We start from the raw sequence: 16,632 nt of genomic DNA on the forward strand, positions 1-16,632 counted from the left end.
ATATTATATTATATTATATTATATTATATTATATCATATTATATTATGTTATATTATATTATATTATATTATATCATATTCTGTTAGATGTTGGTGGTCACGTGACTAGTGTGTTTGGAACGCGGAATGCTGCTGCTGCTGATGATGACGTCATCATCACACTTATCTGAGGCTCCTCCATCAGAGCTGATCATTCTGCTGCAGGTCAGAGAGAGAGAAGCAGCAGATCTGCTGTACAGAGGAGCTGATGGACGGTAAATGTGGAAGAAGCTGTTTGTTATTTAAAGAACAGAAGGGTTAATAATAATAATAATTATATTTAATAATAATAATAATAATAATAATAATAATAATAATAATAACAATAATTTAATAATAATAACAGTAATAGCTGAATGCTGAAATACAGTTATAGGTTAATCAGTACAGTGTACAGAATAAAGCTGTCAACCCAGTTACCTGCTGAACATCTATAAGTTATAGCTTTAGTTAGGCCTGGACAATAATTCGATATCGGTATTTATCGCGATAAGAAATGTTTCAATAACGGTGATATCATTTTTGTGGTATATCGATATGTATTATTTACAGAATCTGTCACGGACATGCGATTTACTGGCGTCAGCTCGCCGCACAGCTGAACACAATCAGCTTCCGTAGCTGGACTATCTCTGTGCGTGATGACGTAATCACATAGGCACGTAGCCAGATAGGCTAGGCTAGGCTAGATTTGGCTAGGCTAGGCTAGGCTCGGGTCCGCTACGCATCTAAAATGCCTCGCGCTGGAGCCAAACGGAGCCGGCACGAGCGGATCCAAGGTTAAGGTAGGCTCGGTTTGCATCTGAAATGTTCCGCGCTGGAGTGGAACGGAACGGAACCGAGCCTAGCCTAGCCTCGGGTCCGCTCGGTCCGCCTACGGGTCCGCCTCTGGTTCGCTCGGTCCGCCCACGGGTCCGCTCGGTCAGCGGTCAGTTGCGGGTCCTCTTTGTCAGCCGCGGGTCCTCTTGGCTCCCAGCGCGGGACATTTTTGATGCAAAATGAATGCCCCTGCCGCTTCCACAAGTGATTAATTGAAGTATGGAGGTCTAATTCAGTGGTGAGGATTTGGTTCGACTCTCGAAGGTCTGCTAAACTTCAGTTTGCTGCATCTAATCTGTTCCACCACCTCAATCAGTTCCACTACATACAATATTTTCCTTATACTGGCTGAAGCACTTTTGTAGCTTATATTGTAACTAAGTTATTTATAGTTGATAAAGCCTATAGGTTTGTTTATTTGACGGGGAAATCTTGTTGCTTTTATGTATATAAAGGCTTCTTGTGTTCTTTATCCTAGTTGGAACACTTTTGTTTTGATCTGTTAAATTTGTTTACAAAAGACTAAGAAGCTCTGCTTCTATCCTAATTTTAAGTTATTTTTTTATTGGTAATAGTTATATTGGCTTATGTTTGACAGGGATGTCATGTTTTTATTTTGCTATATGCAAATAAAATTGAGCATTGATTTATCTTGACTATTGTTTATTTCTTAAGTATTATAATGTTTTCGTGAAAGGAGGTTTCAAAGACTTAAATTAAGTAGACAGTAGTAGGTACTAGGGGTGTGCCATATCATATATCACGATATTATACTCTGAAATATCGTGCCACATCACTCACCCCTAATTATCACATCAGGGTACTAATTTTTTTGCTGTTTTAAGCAAAAGAAAAACTCACACATTTCTAATTTCCTATTAAATATCTACTAGAGACAGATTATATCTGTAAAGTGTCATTTATTTTACTTTAATACTGGATATATGGAGATATTTGGAGTGCATTATTATTATTAGTATCATGTAATTCTCAATTATTGACTTCTGTTATAAATCTGCTAAAATTATTGTTTTTTTTAAATATCTTAAAGGTGTGCAATATCATATTGTATACAATAATAAAAAAGTTTTTTGTTTTTTTGTCATATCGCCAAGAGTATCGTTATCGCGATAATACCATGAAATATTGTGATATTATTTTAGGGCCATATCGCCCACCCCTAGTAGGTACGTATTTCCATTGCAGGGATTCTTAGCAGTTTTCTGAGGCCTTCTAAGTATTTATATCGATATCGGAATTATATCGTATCGACCGAAATTAAGGAATATATCGTGATATGAATTTTGGCCATATCGTCCAGCACTAGCTTTAGTTTACTGTTTAAAGTGGAAGATATAACTAAACTAGGTAACTATTACATTTGATTTGACTGGTTTTGACTGGGTTTAAAAAATACTGATATAAAACTGATATAAAACTGCCGATACCGATACAAATACCGATAAAAATTGTACAAATTTAATATTAGTACTATGATTAAGGTTACATAATGAGGCTGAAACAGACCACACAGCCCTCTGAAGAGTATACACTCTTCAAGTGCATTTAATGTAAATGCATTACAAAGTCATTTAATTGACACACTTTATATACAAACACACAATTTTCTTTCAAAATACATATTTGTATTTTTATTAAATATTTATAAAATAAAAGTTCAATATTAAATATGTTAAATAATAAATACAGGACTCTAGACTAATCTTTTTGCACTGGTTGCTTAGGAGACTTTTATTTTGACACGTAGCATAGTGGATTAGCTGCAATACTAACAGCTAACTGGCGGCAATAACTGTATTTCCGAGCTGAATTAATCACTGTTTTTAATAACAGATTGATTTCTTAGTGCTGGTTAGAGTGTGTAGGGTCTGTGGTTTGATATTTGATGTGGATTATGGCTGTAGTTCACTTTAGTAAGTTAATTTATACCTTTACAACACCAGAATGCAGCTAACGGTCCAATGCTAGCTAGGCTAACAGACGGCAGATGTTAATGGAGAAGGCTAACGGCTAACTGGCGTTGTTAAATGTATTTACAAACTACATTAATAGCTGTTTTTAACAGCAGATGGTTGTATTTGTGCTGGTTAGTGTTTGTAGATCCTGTAGTTTTATAGGATATGTGGATTATGACTATAGTTTACTCCAGTCTGTAGTTATAATACCTTCACAACACCAGAATGCAGCTGTCGGTTCAGTGCTAGCTAGGCTAACAGACTGCGGATGTTGAAGGAGATGGCTAACGGCTAACTGGCGATGCTAACTGTATTTACAAACTAAATTAATCGCTGTTTTTACCAACAGATGGTTGTGTTTGTGCTGGTTAGTGTCGGATCGGTCCCATCTCTAGTTAAAATGAGTGATAGATCAGTGATAGAAGGAAATACAGAATAGTGATAGTTGTTATTTAAGATGTTTAATAAAGATCAATAGCAATGCTAAATAAAGGGCTGATTAGAGCAGAAGCAACAGAAAATAAGGTTAAAAGATGCTTGAAAGAAAAGAGCTGTGCATTAGCCTGTGTTTTTTTTTTCTCCACTTTCCAGATTCAACACAGTATAAAAAGGAGAAAATACCCCTTTCACCTCTAATGCAGAAACGAAAGGGCGCAAAACTGTTTGTTCCTGCTGGAAGTTCAGTGCAGTGCTCTCGGGGTAAAGTGGGAAAGTCTGTAAGTATCCGAATAGGAAGTATTCTGAACTTAATTCAGATTTATTTTACATCTATAGTTAGTTTAAATCTGTTTAAATGTGAATTTAGTGTGTACGTCTGAAGTGTTTTCTCCTTGGTTAGGATTGTTTTCACATAGTATTCACTCCGGCCAAACGGTGAAAAGAGCACTAGTGTTCTTAATTAGATCACATGTACAAGTGCACAAGTAGAAGTGGAACTACTTGTAGAGATATTAAATGTATTGTGTAAATATTCCTCTCACAGCTCTACCAGGCTTTACCAGAATTCAGCCTACAACCGAAACTGCCCCCTTGGAGCTACCACAGCCTGCACTATAAACACCTGAGGACGTTTTTCAAAAACCCGGCGAAGAAGAAGCATCTTGTTGACAGGGGCTTAATTACTGAGGATGGACAAGTATATACATTACATTTACACTATACATAGTCTCCCCCTATATACAGTAGAACCCATATCCATAGGCCCACTTGTAGCATTCACTGCATGTGTTTTTTTCCCTTTAGACCACATCCATAATAAAACTATCCTTTTATTTCAGGTGCTGTGCTCCATTAGGGAGTTTAACCAGTACATAGACTATCTAAAGACCATCGACTCAGAATGGGACCAAGCTCTTCAAAAACAGGTACATCAGCTTTTATTCTTTCCTACATTTGCAATTCAGTGCTATTATATGCCAGTTATATTGTATACGCTGCTATACTGTATTGCGGATTCAGTAATTAAGGATTTGTGTTGATAATTAGATTAGATCTTGGATGAACTCATTAGATTTAATGTTACAAAGTGTTAGAGACGACTCTTGTTTGTAGAGAAATGCTGTAGGTATGAAACTCACACAGATATTAAATGTATTGTATTAATTATTTTGCCGGCTCATTTAGGAAACACCAGAAATCACCCGGACAATCCCCAGCATTCAGGTGACCTGCATAAAGACGCAGCCGGAGAAGAAGGAGCAGCACATTAAACCAGGCTCAAAAGATCAGACACAAACATTAGATTCATCTGTACTTACAGTAGAACCTGATGATGACTGTGTGAGTATTTTGAGTCCCAATTTATTGCAGAGATCTGAGGAGCTGAAGCTGATAGACCTGGAGGAGGAAGAGCAGGAGGAGAGCCTTCAGATCGAGGCCGATGTTTCAGTTGAGGTGAGGTTGCAGATACAGTTTCCTACAGATTTAATTACCAGCATTCTGCTTTTATATAATAGGGTTTATTTTTTATCAAGAATGATATGCATCATGATACAGGAGATACGATTCAATATTTAAAGCAGGTTAAACAGGAGACGGATCTTCTAATCAGTGTAGACTTTTCCTCTCCAACAGCTGTACAGTTTTTAACCGGCCTGTGTTTTCTTCTCCACTTTCCAGACATCCATCAAGAAGAAAATTAACTTTTCAGGACTAATGGAGAAACCAATAGGCACAAAACTGTTGGTGCCTGAAGGGTGTTCCATGCAGTACTACCGGGGTAAAGTTGGAAAGAGTGTAAGTATCTGAATAGAAAGTGTTTTAAACTTAGTATTTTAAAGACGTTCACACCTACAGTTTAGAAGTTTAGAAGATTACATATTCCAGTGTTTGAGATGGTTCTTGTTGGTAGAGTAATGCTGCTGCTGCTGCAGGTGTGAAACTCACAGATATTAAATGTATTGTGTGAATTTTTCTCACAGCTCTATCAGAGTGCACCAGGATTCGATCTGAGAGACCCTCACATGCAACAGAACCCCTGGAAATACTCCTGTCTGCATGATAAACATCTAAAGAAGTTCTTCAACAAGCCTGGGAGAAGGAAGCAGCTCATTAAACAGGGCTTGATTACGGAGGATGGACATGTACGTAGATTATATTTACACACAGTTACAGTACAGCCTCTGCCCTATTGAACTAAACACTTCTGTGTGTTTTCAGAGAAAGGAAATGGATCCCTGTTTACTATTTAGTTGCACTATTTATTTATTCAGCCATTTTTTGTAATTGTCTGTTTTTTGTTTTGTATACAGTGATTTTAAATATCACTTTATATAATATATATTGGCCAGCTATACCCACAATGACTTATGTCGAGTAAATGTCTGCGTTTACTTAGTAAACTACATTGACTCTCTGTATAACACAAGGCTAATGAATGATTAGCGACCCATTTCGGTCACAGTTTGTGAAATGTAGCACTCAGACTTAAAGAACTCATATCTTTAAGTCCATTTGCAGCATTTATTATGATTATGTGAGGAGTAAAGTGTACATTAAGAAACATTAGCAGTGTTCACATAATCCACAGTGAGGGCAAATCAGTTTTCCATGATATGAAACCTTTAATCCACACTATTAATACAATTTATTCAACAGTATTAATTATCATTTTACTTCAGGTGGCGTGCTCCCTTAAGGAGTTTAACCAGTATGCAGACTACCAGAAGTACATCAAGCCAAAACAGCAAGAGCTTCTTCTCCCAGACGTGGTAAGTCAGCTTTTAATATTCTCAAAGAAAACGCAGATCCTTAAAACATCTTAAATTAAATTTAAAATTAAATGAAAATATCTTAAATCAAATTATCAAGTATTAAAAATGCAGCAGACAGTTAATTCAATTTCACTTTAATCTCCTACTAAAGAGAGTAAAGAGCTGAAGCTGATATTTACAAAATCTGAATAAAAGAAGAATTTACTTTTTATCCAATCAGAACAGTGGGATCTGAACACAGAGTACAACCCTGCTACCCAGTGGGTGGGGTTTAAACACAAGACTAAATCTTGTTTTTAATCCCAATCTTTACATGTGTACTAATGATTAAAATCCAATACTTTGTTTATGAAAAATGATACAGTATCGCAAATCAAAATATTGAAACACTTATTTTTAACGATTTATCTCCAATTTCTTGCAGAGGGTGTCTCTACCACCTGTGGAGGAAGTTGATACCTGCACTCTCAGGTTGGAGGTCACCTCACCCAAATCTGTAACAACAGAGGAACCTTCAAAGGATGACATCCCAGTTGGTAAGTAACAGAAAACGCTAAATCAGTATTTCTTGATCTTTACACTGCAACTGCCTCCTCCAGTCCCCTTCATGGATAAAAGCATCACTAAAGTTCCCTCTTGAGTGGCAAAAAGAGACAAAGTGCCATTTTGACTGTCCTTCTTGTGTAAAGTGGCCACTAGAGTGCCCCTTATTTCAGTAAACTATGATGATGTGCTCTTTACATAAAGGAATTGTTATAATGTGTCTTACTGAGTGCCCAACTATGGATGCCCTTCTGCCCTTCTGGTAGAAAAGGGTGCCTCTATTATTTGGGAAAAGGGTGCCTCTATTACACATCCTAAACCTGCCGCTGTTCATGACTGTTAAACTAAGATTTTCCACAATTTAATACATTCATAATAAAATATTGTCTTCTTTTCTCTGCAGGCCCAAAAAAGATCAAAGACCTGGCCTTCTTCAAGAAAGCATGGAAAGCAGTGAAACGGGCCGTTACCAGGAGAAGCCCCAAGATTTCTCCTGACAGCTAAATTTCCCCATTTTCACCCTGTTTCTATTTTTTACTTTCTATCTTCTATCACTTCTTTTCTGTATTAATGAAATGATTTGGTCAGTGTAATCCAGTAGGCTAATTTATAAGCTGAGCTCCATCGTTACCGATGTTGCGCTTCTAGTATAACAGAGTTTTAGTGCAGTTGACCAAAATAACCATAGTGGTCACTGTCTAATGTCTAATTGGCTGTTTAGTATTAACTGACTATTTCAGCTCCATCATTATAGATGTTGAGCGTTTGTATAGATTTAATTCAGCCCACAGATTTAATTAAAACATAAAGATTCATGCATAGATTTAATTCGGGAGCTAAACAACAAAAGTGGTCACTGTCTGTTGTCTCGTTGACTGCTCAGTATTTACTGAAAATCTAAGCTCCATCTATATAGATGTTGGGTTAATTTATATCAGTATATTTGTGCAGCACACTGAGCAGCAGACATCCCACTTCTCCCGTGACTTCCCGTGATTCTAGCGAACATTGATAACAGCCCCCTGATGCCTCCAAATCATCTATAATTTGAGTAAGAGATGCAGCTAAAAGTAAAAATGATTGGCTGCTGCTTGTATTTAGAATTATCACTGAGCTCTGTGAGCATGATTTAGGCTCCAGAGCTAATATTAAATTAAGTTTAGAGGGGATATCTGGGCACAGGTAAATTCATTATATATTGTATAAGTAATGTAGATGATTTGCAGGCATCAGGGAGCCACTATATAAAAACACTGTATATGTGGTCTTAAAGTGACGTCATATCATGAATTAGTCATATGTGGTTTAGACCAGAGGAGGATGGGTCCCCCTTGTGAAGCCTGGTTCCTCCTGAGGTTTCTTCCTACAGGGGAGTTTTTTCTCACCGCTGTCGCCTCGTGCTTGCTCACTTGGGGTTTTGTAAAAATCACTAGACTAATAAACTTGATGTGACGTCACTTTAGAGAAACCACATAACAGTGAACTTAGCCCTGACCAAATCATTTCATTATATACTGATTCTTTACCCTCCCCCCCAACAAAAAAAATTCAATCAAATAATTTAAATTTTTATTTCTAATAAAATTCGGAAATTGAGAAATATGAATGCTGTGGTTATTTGTATACATTTGTGTTCTTTTGTACAAACTTTTTTAATTTGAAAAGAAGATTATATTGACATATACATCTAGACAACCTTAGACACTGAATATTAGTCCTGAATATTGATCAGATGTGGGAATTTATGAGGTATAAGTACTTTGTTTATGCAATAAAAAAAAGTTTGATTCTTTAATATGATTTAATTTGTTTCTAAAATGATTTAAACTACTTTATTGTGTGAGAAACTGACAAATACCATCAGAAGTGCCTGACACTCTTCCTCAATGAAGGTGTAAATGAAAATACAGAAACAGGCTATTAGTGTTGGTCACATGTTCAGGATAAAGACCGGATCACGGATACTGAATATTTAAGGTCATACTGTTGAGCATGCTTTCATTTGTCACTCATGCTCTTTATGTTGGCAGCATTCTTTGCAATAATCTATGCCTCAGAGAAGAGTTTAAAAAAGTTTAAGGTAGTACGAGGAGTTCGAGAGGGAGTACACCTCACAGGGCTGGGGTCAGGGCTAGCCTTGTAGAGTGCCACAGGGTTCTATTGAAGGTCATATGAAATTGATGAGAATACTACTACAGCAGGTCCGTTTGAAGGCACTTCCAACGCCAGGTGGCCCCTGCCAACCTTTACACCTGAAATCCTGTCCCCACCTTTTACTCCACTTTAAAGCACAATACAACCGTGGATGGTTTAATACAGTTTTTCTCAGTCGATTTGGTACTTTTTTTCAGATCAGAAATGAAGTTCTCAAAACAGTTTATTCAATCTCCACATCTCAGTGTCAGTTGTTAACATCATGTAGCACTTACCTCGAATATTAAAATAAGATGGATGCTGTTGGACCAGAACTAGGTTCGTGAAGGGCAGTTATTGATTAAATAACCATTGACCAAAAACAAATGAGAAAACACCACAGGCCAATGTTAAGTTTAGAATTGCCGGCTTTATGAAAAAAAAAATGTAAAATTAGGAAGTAGAATTGTATTAAGAAATAGGATCCTTCAAAACATTACATACTTAACACATGACAGACAAAATGATCACATATGGATGAAAAGAGAGTCAAACAAGAATCTGAGATTTACTCAGTTACCCTGTAAGTTAAGAAAACCCTTTTTGAATTCTTACTCTCTAGTTAACTTAACTTAGTTAGTTTCAGTAGTTTAATTAGTATCTCAATTGAGCTCTTAGTGTTCTAATATCGTTTTTTGTTTAGTTGGTTTGAAGTTATTTGATATAACTAGGTTTATTTATTTTAATTATCTATCTTTGATATTAATCAAATTAGGCCTATTTTTATTTTAACTAAATCAAAAGCATTTGGTATTACCCTTTATCAGTAAGTTATTACAACCAAAAAAACATAGGGCATATCACTAAGTCCACATGAGAAAGTTAACACCAGTAAATGCAGTATCAATCAACCTTACAGTTAAACACATTCAAGGCATATGCATAAGCATGAACATAAACATCTAACTGTATCAATGTCCATTAAATCGAGTCCTAAACAGTCCTTCAGCAAACAAAATGGAGACGGTCCTTTTTACTCAGCAGCGCGAGCTCTCCATGCACTGCTCACGTGATCCAGAGGGAAATTAGCACTTTAATTTGAACAGTCTTACCGCGGTTGCTGAGAGACCCTGGCTCCTCGCTGCAACGTCCACTCCCTCCGAATGGGAAAAAGATCGTTTCTCTCGACGCACAAACACACAGTCCCAGTCGTAGCTCCTAACTCTGGTGGCTCGCCATCTACTTTTATCACGCGCTGCGGCCGTGATGCTCCAAGCTCCACTCTTCCTCCGTGATTCTCGAGAGTAATTCAAATTAAACGCTGAACAAAACCACAGTCTATCAGCATAGACAGAAGGCTAAACAACACTTAAAAAAAAAACAAATAAATTGTGAAATCCACTTAAACCTTCTCTTTTTCTTTCCTTCTTAATGGAGCTACTCTCCAACGCGACTTCACCCGTGTGTGCTGCGTTGATTCTGCTCCGAGTCCTCTATGGAGGACGACTATCGGTGCTGTGATTGGCTGTTAGCTATGACCTTTCAACTTCAACCAATGATAAAATAATGTACCAAAACATGAAATAATGTTTTTTTTTTTTTAATACTATTTATTTATTTTATACGTTTTTTAATATCACTAAGTAAATTATTAAAATTATGAATTTCTGCTTAATATTCATTCTTATTTATTAACTATTTAATAGTCAATGTCTACTTTCACCTGGGTTACACCCTCCCCTCTTAAATCTATGCAAGTCCCTTTGCATGAATAAAAGGCTTACACTACTTTTGGCTCAGGGAGTGGAGTTAACATAGATTCTAACATGGAGCTAGAAATAGCTGAACTCAAAGACTGGAATAAGTTTTGGACAATAGTTACTAAGGGATTCCCAAGCTCAGGATATGTCAGTTTTCTGGGGGGGTCTCTTTGTCTTGTAGATCTTCGCAGTTCACTCGGATTTTCATCTTCTTCTTGATCATCTTGTATTTCATCAGTCTCTGTTTCCTTCTGAGTTTCAGGTAAATTTCCAGCATCAGCTGCAACTGTTATGGTTTCTCTCCCTTCAGCAGGTTGGTCTGCTGTCTGTTCGGGTAAGTTCTCTCGTCCAGGTTGGCCATTTACAATTACAGGTTCCATGTCAGGGGTGCGCTGTGTTTCCAATGAAGGTAAGTTCTCAGGTGGGGATTGGCCAAGGTCTTCTGGGGCGCTGCAGGAAACTACAGGATCCGGACAGGCAAGTACGACCGGAGAACGGGTCTTTTCACTGGAAGGCACAGGCACAACAATTTCCTGTGTGGACCTCGTGGTTCCAACGACCGGATCCTGAAAAGAATAGACAAAATCATCTTCATCCGAGTTGGGCTCTGGGTCGACAGTGTCAAGGTTCGGATGTTGACGGGTGCTTAGCCTTCGAGGTTTAGGCACAGCAGGGGGCTCCTCGTTAGAAACGGGCAGAAACCCACAGGGTAGCAGGAGGTCCCTGTGCAGCGTTCTGAGAGGACTGTCTTTGTTCTCTGGCTTGACAGAGTAGACTGGGAGATCACCCTTTCGGCTCACAACGACATGCACAGTTTCTTCCCACTTGTCCGCTAACTTGTGCTTTCCTCGTAGGCGTACATTTCTGACAAGCACTCTATCACCCACATCCAAAATAGATTCAGTGACACGTCTGTTGAACCTCACTGTGTTCCTTCCTGCTGCTTTGGCAGCATTTGTCCTGGCAAGTTGGTAGCTCTCCCGAAGGTGGTCTTTCAGGGCTTGCACATAATGGGAGTGAGACTTCTGTTCCTTGCGGTTCAATGGAACATTGAAGACAAGATCAATGGGTAATCGGGGCTGTCGCCCAAACATGAGCTCATAGGGCGTAAACCCGGTCGTGTCATGTTTAGTGCAATTATAAGCGTGCACTAAGGGCTTTACAAAGTCTCGCCAGTGGGTCTTGTCTTCAGCTTTGAGTGTACCAAGCATGCTTAAGAGCGTACGATTAAATCTCTCAACAGGGTTGCCCCTGGGATGGTAGGGTGTTGTTCTAACTTTGTGTATGCCAGCAAGCTCACAGAGTTCTCGGATTGTCTTTGATTCGAAATCTGGGCCCTGATCGCTGTGCAGCTTTTCAGGAAACCCATAGTGGACTATAAAGCTTTCCCAAAGGCACTTGGCCACTGTTCGAGCTTTCTGATTTGGAGTTGGTATTGCCACTGCATATTTCGTAAAGTAATCCGTTATCACTAGCACATCCTTGGTGTTACTCCGATCTGCTTCGATGGAAAGAAAGTCCATGCAGACTAACTCCAGAGGTCTGGTAACTTGGATGCTCACCAAAGGTGCTGCCCTCTCTGGCAGGGCTTTACGATGAACACAGCGGCTGCAACTCTTAATCTTCTTCTCAACATCATTTGCCATCCTTGGCCAGAAGAATCTGGATCTGGTGAGGTCAAGGGTTCGGTCAAAACCTAAATGACCCATGTCATCATGAAGGCTTGTCAAAACCATCGCTCTGTACTTCTCGGGCAAGACTATTTGATAGTGAGTTTCATCGCAACCCTGTCTTTTTCTGTAGAGGATGTCATCTCTCATTTCCAGCTTGTTCACCTCTCGCAGGTAGATGGGAAGGTCGGGCAGCTCTCTCTTGACCGCTGGAGAGGGCGTCTCCCCAGTCTCCATCAAATGGAGGATTTCACAGATGGCAGGATCTGCTTTCTGTTGTTGTCGCAAATCTTCCTCTGATACACTGGGAATGACAGGAAAACCATCGCAGCTCTCCAAGCTTGCAGGAATAGCTGTAGCCGTCATGGCAAGAGATGTGACAAGCGGGGTGATGGGACTCCTCTCGCTGGTTCTCACAGGAGGACAGACTAGATGCTTCTCACAGACTGCACTAACCGTCTTGGTAGAGAGACGAGTAAACTCATCGGACTCAGGTAGGTGATGGTGAATGAATTGCCGGATTCGCTCCTCTTCTTTCTGAGACACCAAGTCATTGACAGGTTCAGCATGCGGACGTCGTGAGAGGCCATCGGCGTCGAGGTTCCGTTTCCCTGCTCTGTACTGGAGCTGGAATCTGAAGTTGGAGAGGGCAGACAGCCAGCGATAACTCGTTGCATCTAACTTAGCTGTGGTGAGCAGGTAAGTTAAGGGGTTGCTGTCTGTAACAACTGTAAAAGAGACACCGTACAGGTAATCTGCGAACTTTTCTGATACAGCCCACTTCAGCGCAAGGAATTCCAGTTTATGAGCTGGGTAACGGGATTCGCTCTTCGATAGGCCACGGCTGGCATATGCGATAACTCGCATGACTCCCTCCTGCTCCTGGTACAGCGCTGCCCCGAGCCCAGTTGTACTTGCATCTGTATGTAATACATACGGCAGCTTGGGGTTGGCGAATCCTAATACAGGGGCAGTAGTGAGTTTGTCAATGATTGTCTCGAATGCGGTCTGGCAAGTATCCGTCCATCTCTTTCCAAACGGCTCTCTCGGCTTGAAGTACTCACCATTGGTCTCTTTCTGCTTGTAAGTCTTTCTGAGGGGTGGGTACCCAGCAGTGAGGTCGTTAAGTGGCTTTACGATTTTTGAGTAGTTTTGGATGAAACGGCGGTAATACCCCGCGAATCCTAGAAATGAGCGTAGCTCTTTCAGGTTCATTGGGCTAGGCCAGGTCTTTAAGGCCTCAATCTTCTCGGGGTCGGTCTCGACACCGTCCTCGGACACTACATGCCCTAAGTACCGAACTGACGCCTGAAAGAATTTACATTTCTCCAAGGAGAGTTTCAACCCATACTCCTTCAAACGACTCAGGACATGAAGAAGGCGCTTCTCATGTTCTTCAATAGTGTCCGAAAACACTATCAGGTCATCCAGGAACACAAGGACTTCTTTAAGGTTGATATCTCCCATGCACCGCTCCATCAACCTTTGGAAAGTACTGGGAGCATTAGTAACCCCCTGCGGCATCCTATTAAACTCCCAGAATCCCAATGGACAAACGAAAGCTGTTTTGGGTTTGTCGGTTTCTTCTACCTCGATCTGGTAATAACCAGACTTCAGGTCCAGTACGGAGAACCACTTAGAGCCCGTGAGTGCAGAAAAGGCTTCCTCCAGGTTAGGTAGTGCGTATGCATCCTTGATGGTTCGGAGGTTTAGCTTGCGGTAATCGATGCAGAGCCTTACATCTCCGTTCTTCTTTCTAACCACTACGATGGGTGAGGAGAAGGGTGACTCAGATGCACGGATTACTCCTGCTTCACTAAGCTCTTGAAGGTGTCTCCGTACTGCGTCAAGATCTTGTGGACGTATCGGTCGAGGTCGGTGTTTAAAGGGAGTTTCATCACTCAATCTTATCTGATGTTTGACTTTATCTGTTCGACCAAAGTCTGAATCATGTAGAGCGAACACTTCGGGCATAGCATACAGTTTTTTCTCTATCCTCTCTCTCCAATCAGATGGAAGTGGAGAGCCATCAAAGTTCAAGTTCAGCTTTACACTTTTCAGGGGCTTCGGGAGGTTGGATGGTGCTAGCTTAGCAGGGCTTTGCTTGCTTGAAACTACTTCCTGCAGGGCATGAATTTCAGCTATGACACTCCTTGCTGGTATAATGATGTCATGCTTACTCTCATTGCGCAACACCACTGGTAGATTCCTTGGTGAATTGTCAGGTGAGGTGAGCAGGCAGCTTGTGGCTAGCAGGCCTCCAGGCAAGGATGAGGAAGGGGGTTCGATTACAATCCACCGGTCTAGAGCTTGGCTGTTGACATGGGCTAGCCCTTCTATGACACAGCTCTGTCCAGCAAGGATGACTTTCGGTTCCTTTCCTGGTAGTCTTACTAGTCCCAATTTACTGTCTTCTCTTTGCTTGTTTCTCTGCTGCATTACTTTCAGGATAACTCTGCACCCATATGGAAGGGTCTGAAAATCGGTGTTCACGCTGCGGCAGTTCTCATACACTAAGTCCAAGGTATTGGTACCTATCAGAAATTTGGACTGTGTATTGGATCTTGTGCTCGGGACAACTAATGCAAGTGTGGACACCGCGACTTCAGATCCAAAACAGGACTTCGGAAAGGTGATGTTAATTTCAATGAAGCCTGAATAGGGTACAGTTTGACCATTCGCCGCCTCTACTTCCAACAGGTCATTCAGGGGGTGGATCTTCAAGTGAGCAAGGTTGCTTTCATAGAATGATTGTGACACCGTAGTCACTTGGGATCCGGTGTCAAGTAGGCAGCTGCAGGACTGTCCATCGATGAGTACATGAGCAGTGTATTTAGCTCCTATCAATCCTTTTGGGATTCTCGTGTCACTGGATCTTTTATGTCTGCGTCCAATGTCAGAGGTGGGACTATCATTACTCATTTCAGTTCTCATTTGCCCCACAATGAGAGCTGAGTTCAGTTTAAATGCTGAGAGAAAGCAGGGTCATTCCTGCTGTCCCAGAGAGACTGTTTCTCTTTCAGCTGTTCTTTCTTGGTGGCTACTAATAGCGGGTTTGGTTCATTTGGACACACAGTGGCAATATGTCCATCTTCGCCACACTGAAAACAATACCATGGCCTTGGTCTGTTACTAGGCCGAGGGCTAACAGCTGGGGGACTGTCTGGCAGTTTGCTCTTTGGTTGGCGCTTTACACCCGGCTTTGGTGCACTGGCCTTGGTCTTTCGTGGCGCTTGAGCTCTCCTATCTGTGAGCTGACTCTGAAGCTCAGCTACTTGTTTCTTTAATTTTGTGACGACAGCATCAGGGGAAGGCTCATTAGACTCAGCTTTCTGTGTCTTTAATCGGGCAAGTTGACTCTGCAGCTCCGTGACCAGCTTTCTCATTTCAGCGATATCATTCTGTGCTGTTGGGGGACCTTCAGCAGAGCTTGCAGCTAACAGATGGGCGTTGGCCCTTTGCTTCACAGCACCAAGATGTTTCTTCTTGCGAGATTCTTTTGCACTCTGCCTATCCTCTTCCACACGAAGCTGCAACAGTAACTCTGAGAATGGAGGGGGCGTGTCTCTTTTGCGCTCAAGCTGGAGATCAGCTATCATGACATTGTCCCAGCACCCACGGCAGAACTGACGCAGTAGGTGCCTATCAACTCCATCAGCAGATACACCTCCTCTTCTCTGTGCTTTGGAAAGAACTGTCTGAAGTCTCTGTAGATACTGAGAGGGTTTCTCTCCAGAGTCTTGAAATGTACTGAGGAATACAGCAAAAAGCTCATCTCCGTCCTCGACTGTCCCGTAGGCTGACTCTAAGAGGTCGAGGTAAGCAGCTGGCAAGGCATTTGGGCCTAAAGGCTTCACCACATTAGTTGCCGGTGGCGCTAGACTGTCTAATATCTTCCTGGAGCGCTGTAAGTCAGACAGAGCAGGGTCCTTGAGAATGAGTTCAGCACTGTTCCGCCATGTATCAAAGTCTGTCTCATGACTTGGGCAGGGACATCTGCCTGAAAATTGTCTCAGTCTGAATGATGCGTTCATCAATGACACTGAAGCTTCGCTTCTCACCACATGCTCGACGACCATTCGTTGCACCTCTGGTGGATTAGTGTAGCTCATGGCAGCAAGAGGAACTTCATTCTCTCTGGCAGCTCTGAATACGGTCGACTTTGTCGGGCTCTGGGAGGATTCAGCCTGCTCTATTGTCTTATCATGAAGAACATGTTCAGCTGCTCGTGGCTGAGGAATTGCGGGTGGTGGTTCTTCGCTCTGAACCTCCATATTGGATGACTCAGTGTCAGGTTCATTTGCAGGCTCTGAGCTCACAGCCGCTCCAGTTCCTCCGCATTTCAATAGCTGTTCTCGCAGGATGTCTTCATAGGATTTTCCACTTAGTCTTGCTACCTTCTGCAGTTCTCTTAGGAAACTCTGGGTGGCGCTCTCGGTCACAGTGGGGATGTACTCACTTGACAGGGCTTTGATGTGGA

The 16,632-nt window shown here is 41.1% G+C and overlaps 1 protein-coding gene across 3 annotated transcripts; it reads left to right on the forward strand.

Annotated features, from left to right (window-relative positions):
• The first annotated feature begins 163 nt into the window (after nt 1-163).
• On the forward strand, nt 164-8,189 carry LOC107196877 (fibrous sheath-interacting protein 2). Of its 3 annotated transcripts, none has more exons than XM_022679883.2 (10): nt 164-254; nt 3,426-3,550; nt 3,817-3,969; nt 4,112-4,198; nt 4,458-4,727; nt 4,953-5,069; nt 5,255-5,416; nt 5,954-6,043; nt 6,471-6,582; nt 6,993-8,189. In XM_022679883.2, the coding sequence occupies exons 1-10, from the start codon at nt 248-250 to the stop codon at nt 7,091-7,093; spliced, it is 1,224 nt and encodes a 407-aa protein (XP_022535604.2). In that variant the 5' UTR covers nt 164-247; the 3' UTR covers nt 7,094-8,189. The 3 variants fall into 3 exon arrangements, with proteins under 3 accessions (XP_022535604.2, XP_022535603.2, XP_049323544.1); XM_022679882.2 differs by lacking the exon at nt 164-254 and adding an exon at nt 2,627-2,792; XM_049467587.1 differs by lacking the exon at nt 164-254 and adding an exon at nt 2,628-2,908.
• The last annotated feature ends 8,443 nt before the right edge of the window (nt 8,190-16,632 follow it).

This window comes from Astyanax mexicanus, chromosome 1 (genome assembly GCF_023375975.1).
Source record: "Astyanax mexicanus isolate ESR-SI-001 chromosome 1, AstMex3_surface, whole genome shotgun sequence".
Lineage (NCBI taxonomy): Eukaryota > Metazoa > Chordata > Actinopteri > Characiformes > Acestrorhamphidae > Astyanax > Astyanax mexicanus.

Coding starts and splice junctions, on each gene's coding strand:
- LOC107196877 (XM_022679882.2), top strand. CDS start 2,765: ATGTGGATTATGGCTGTAGTTCACTTTA. Junction 2,793..3,425: donor TATGGCTGTAGTTCACTTTA/GTAAGTTAATTT, acceptor TCCACTTTCCAG/ATTCAACACAGTATAAAAAG. Junction 4,728..4,952: donor AGGCCGATGTTTCAGTTGAG/GTGAGGTTGCAG, acceptor TCCACTTTCCAG/ACATCCATCAAGAAGAAAAT.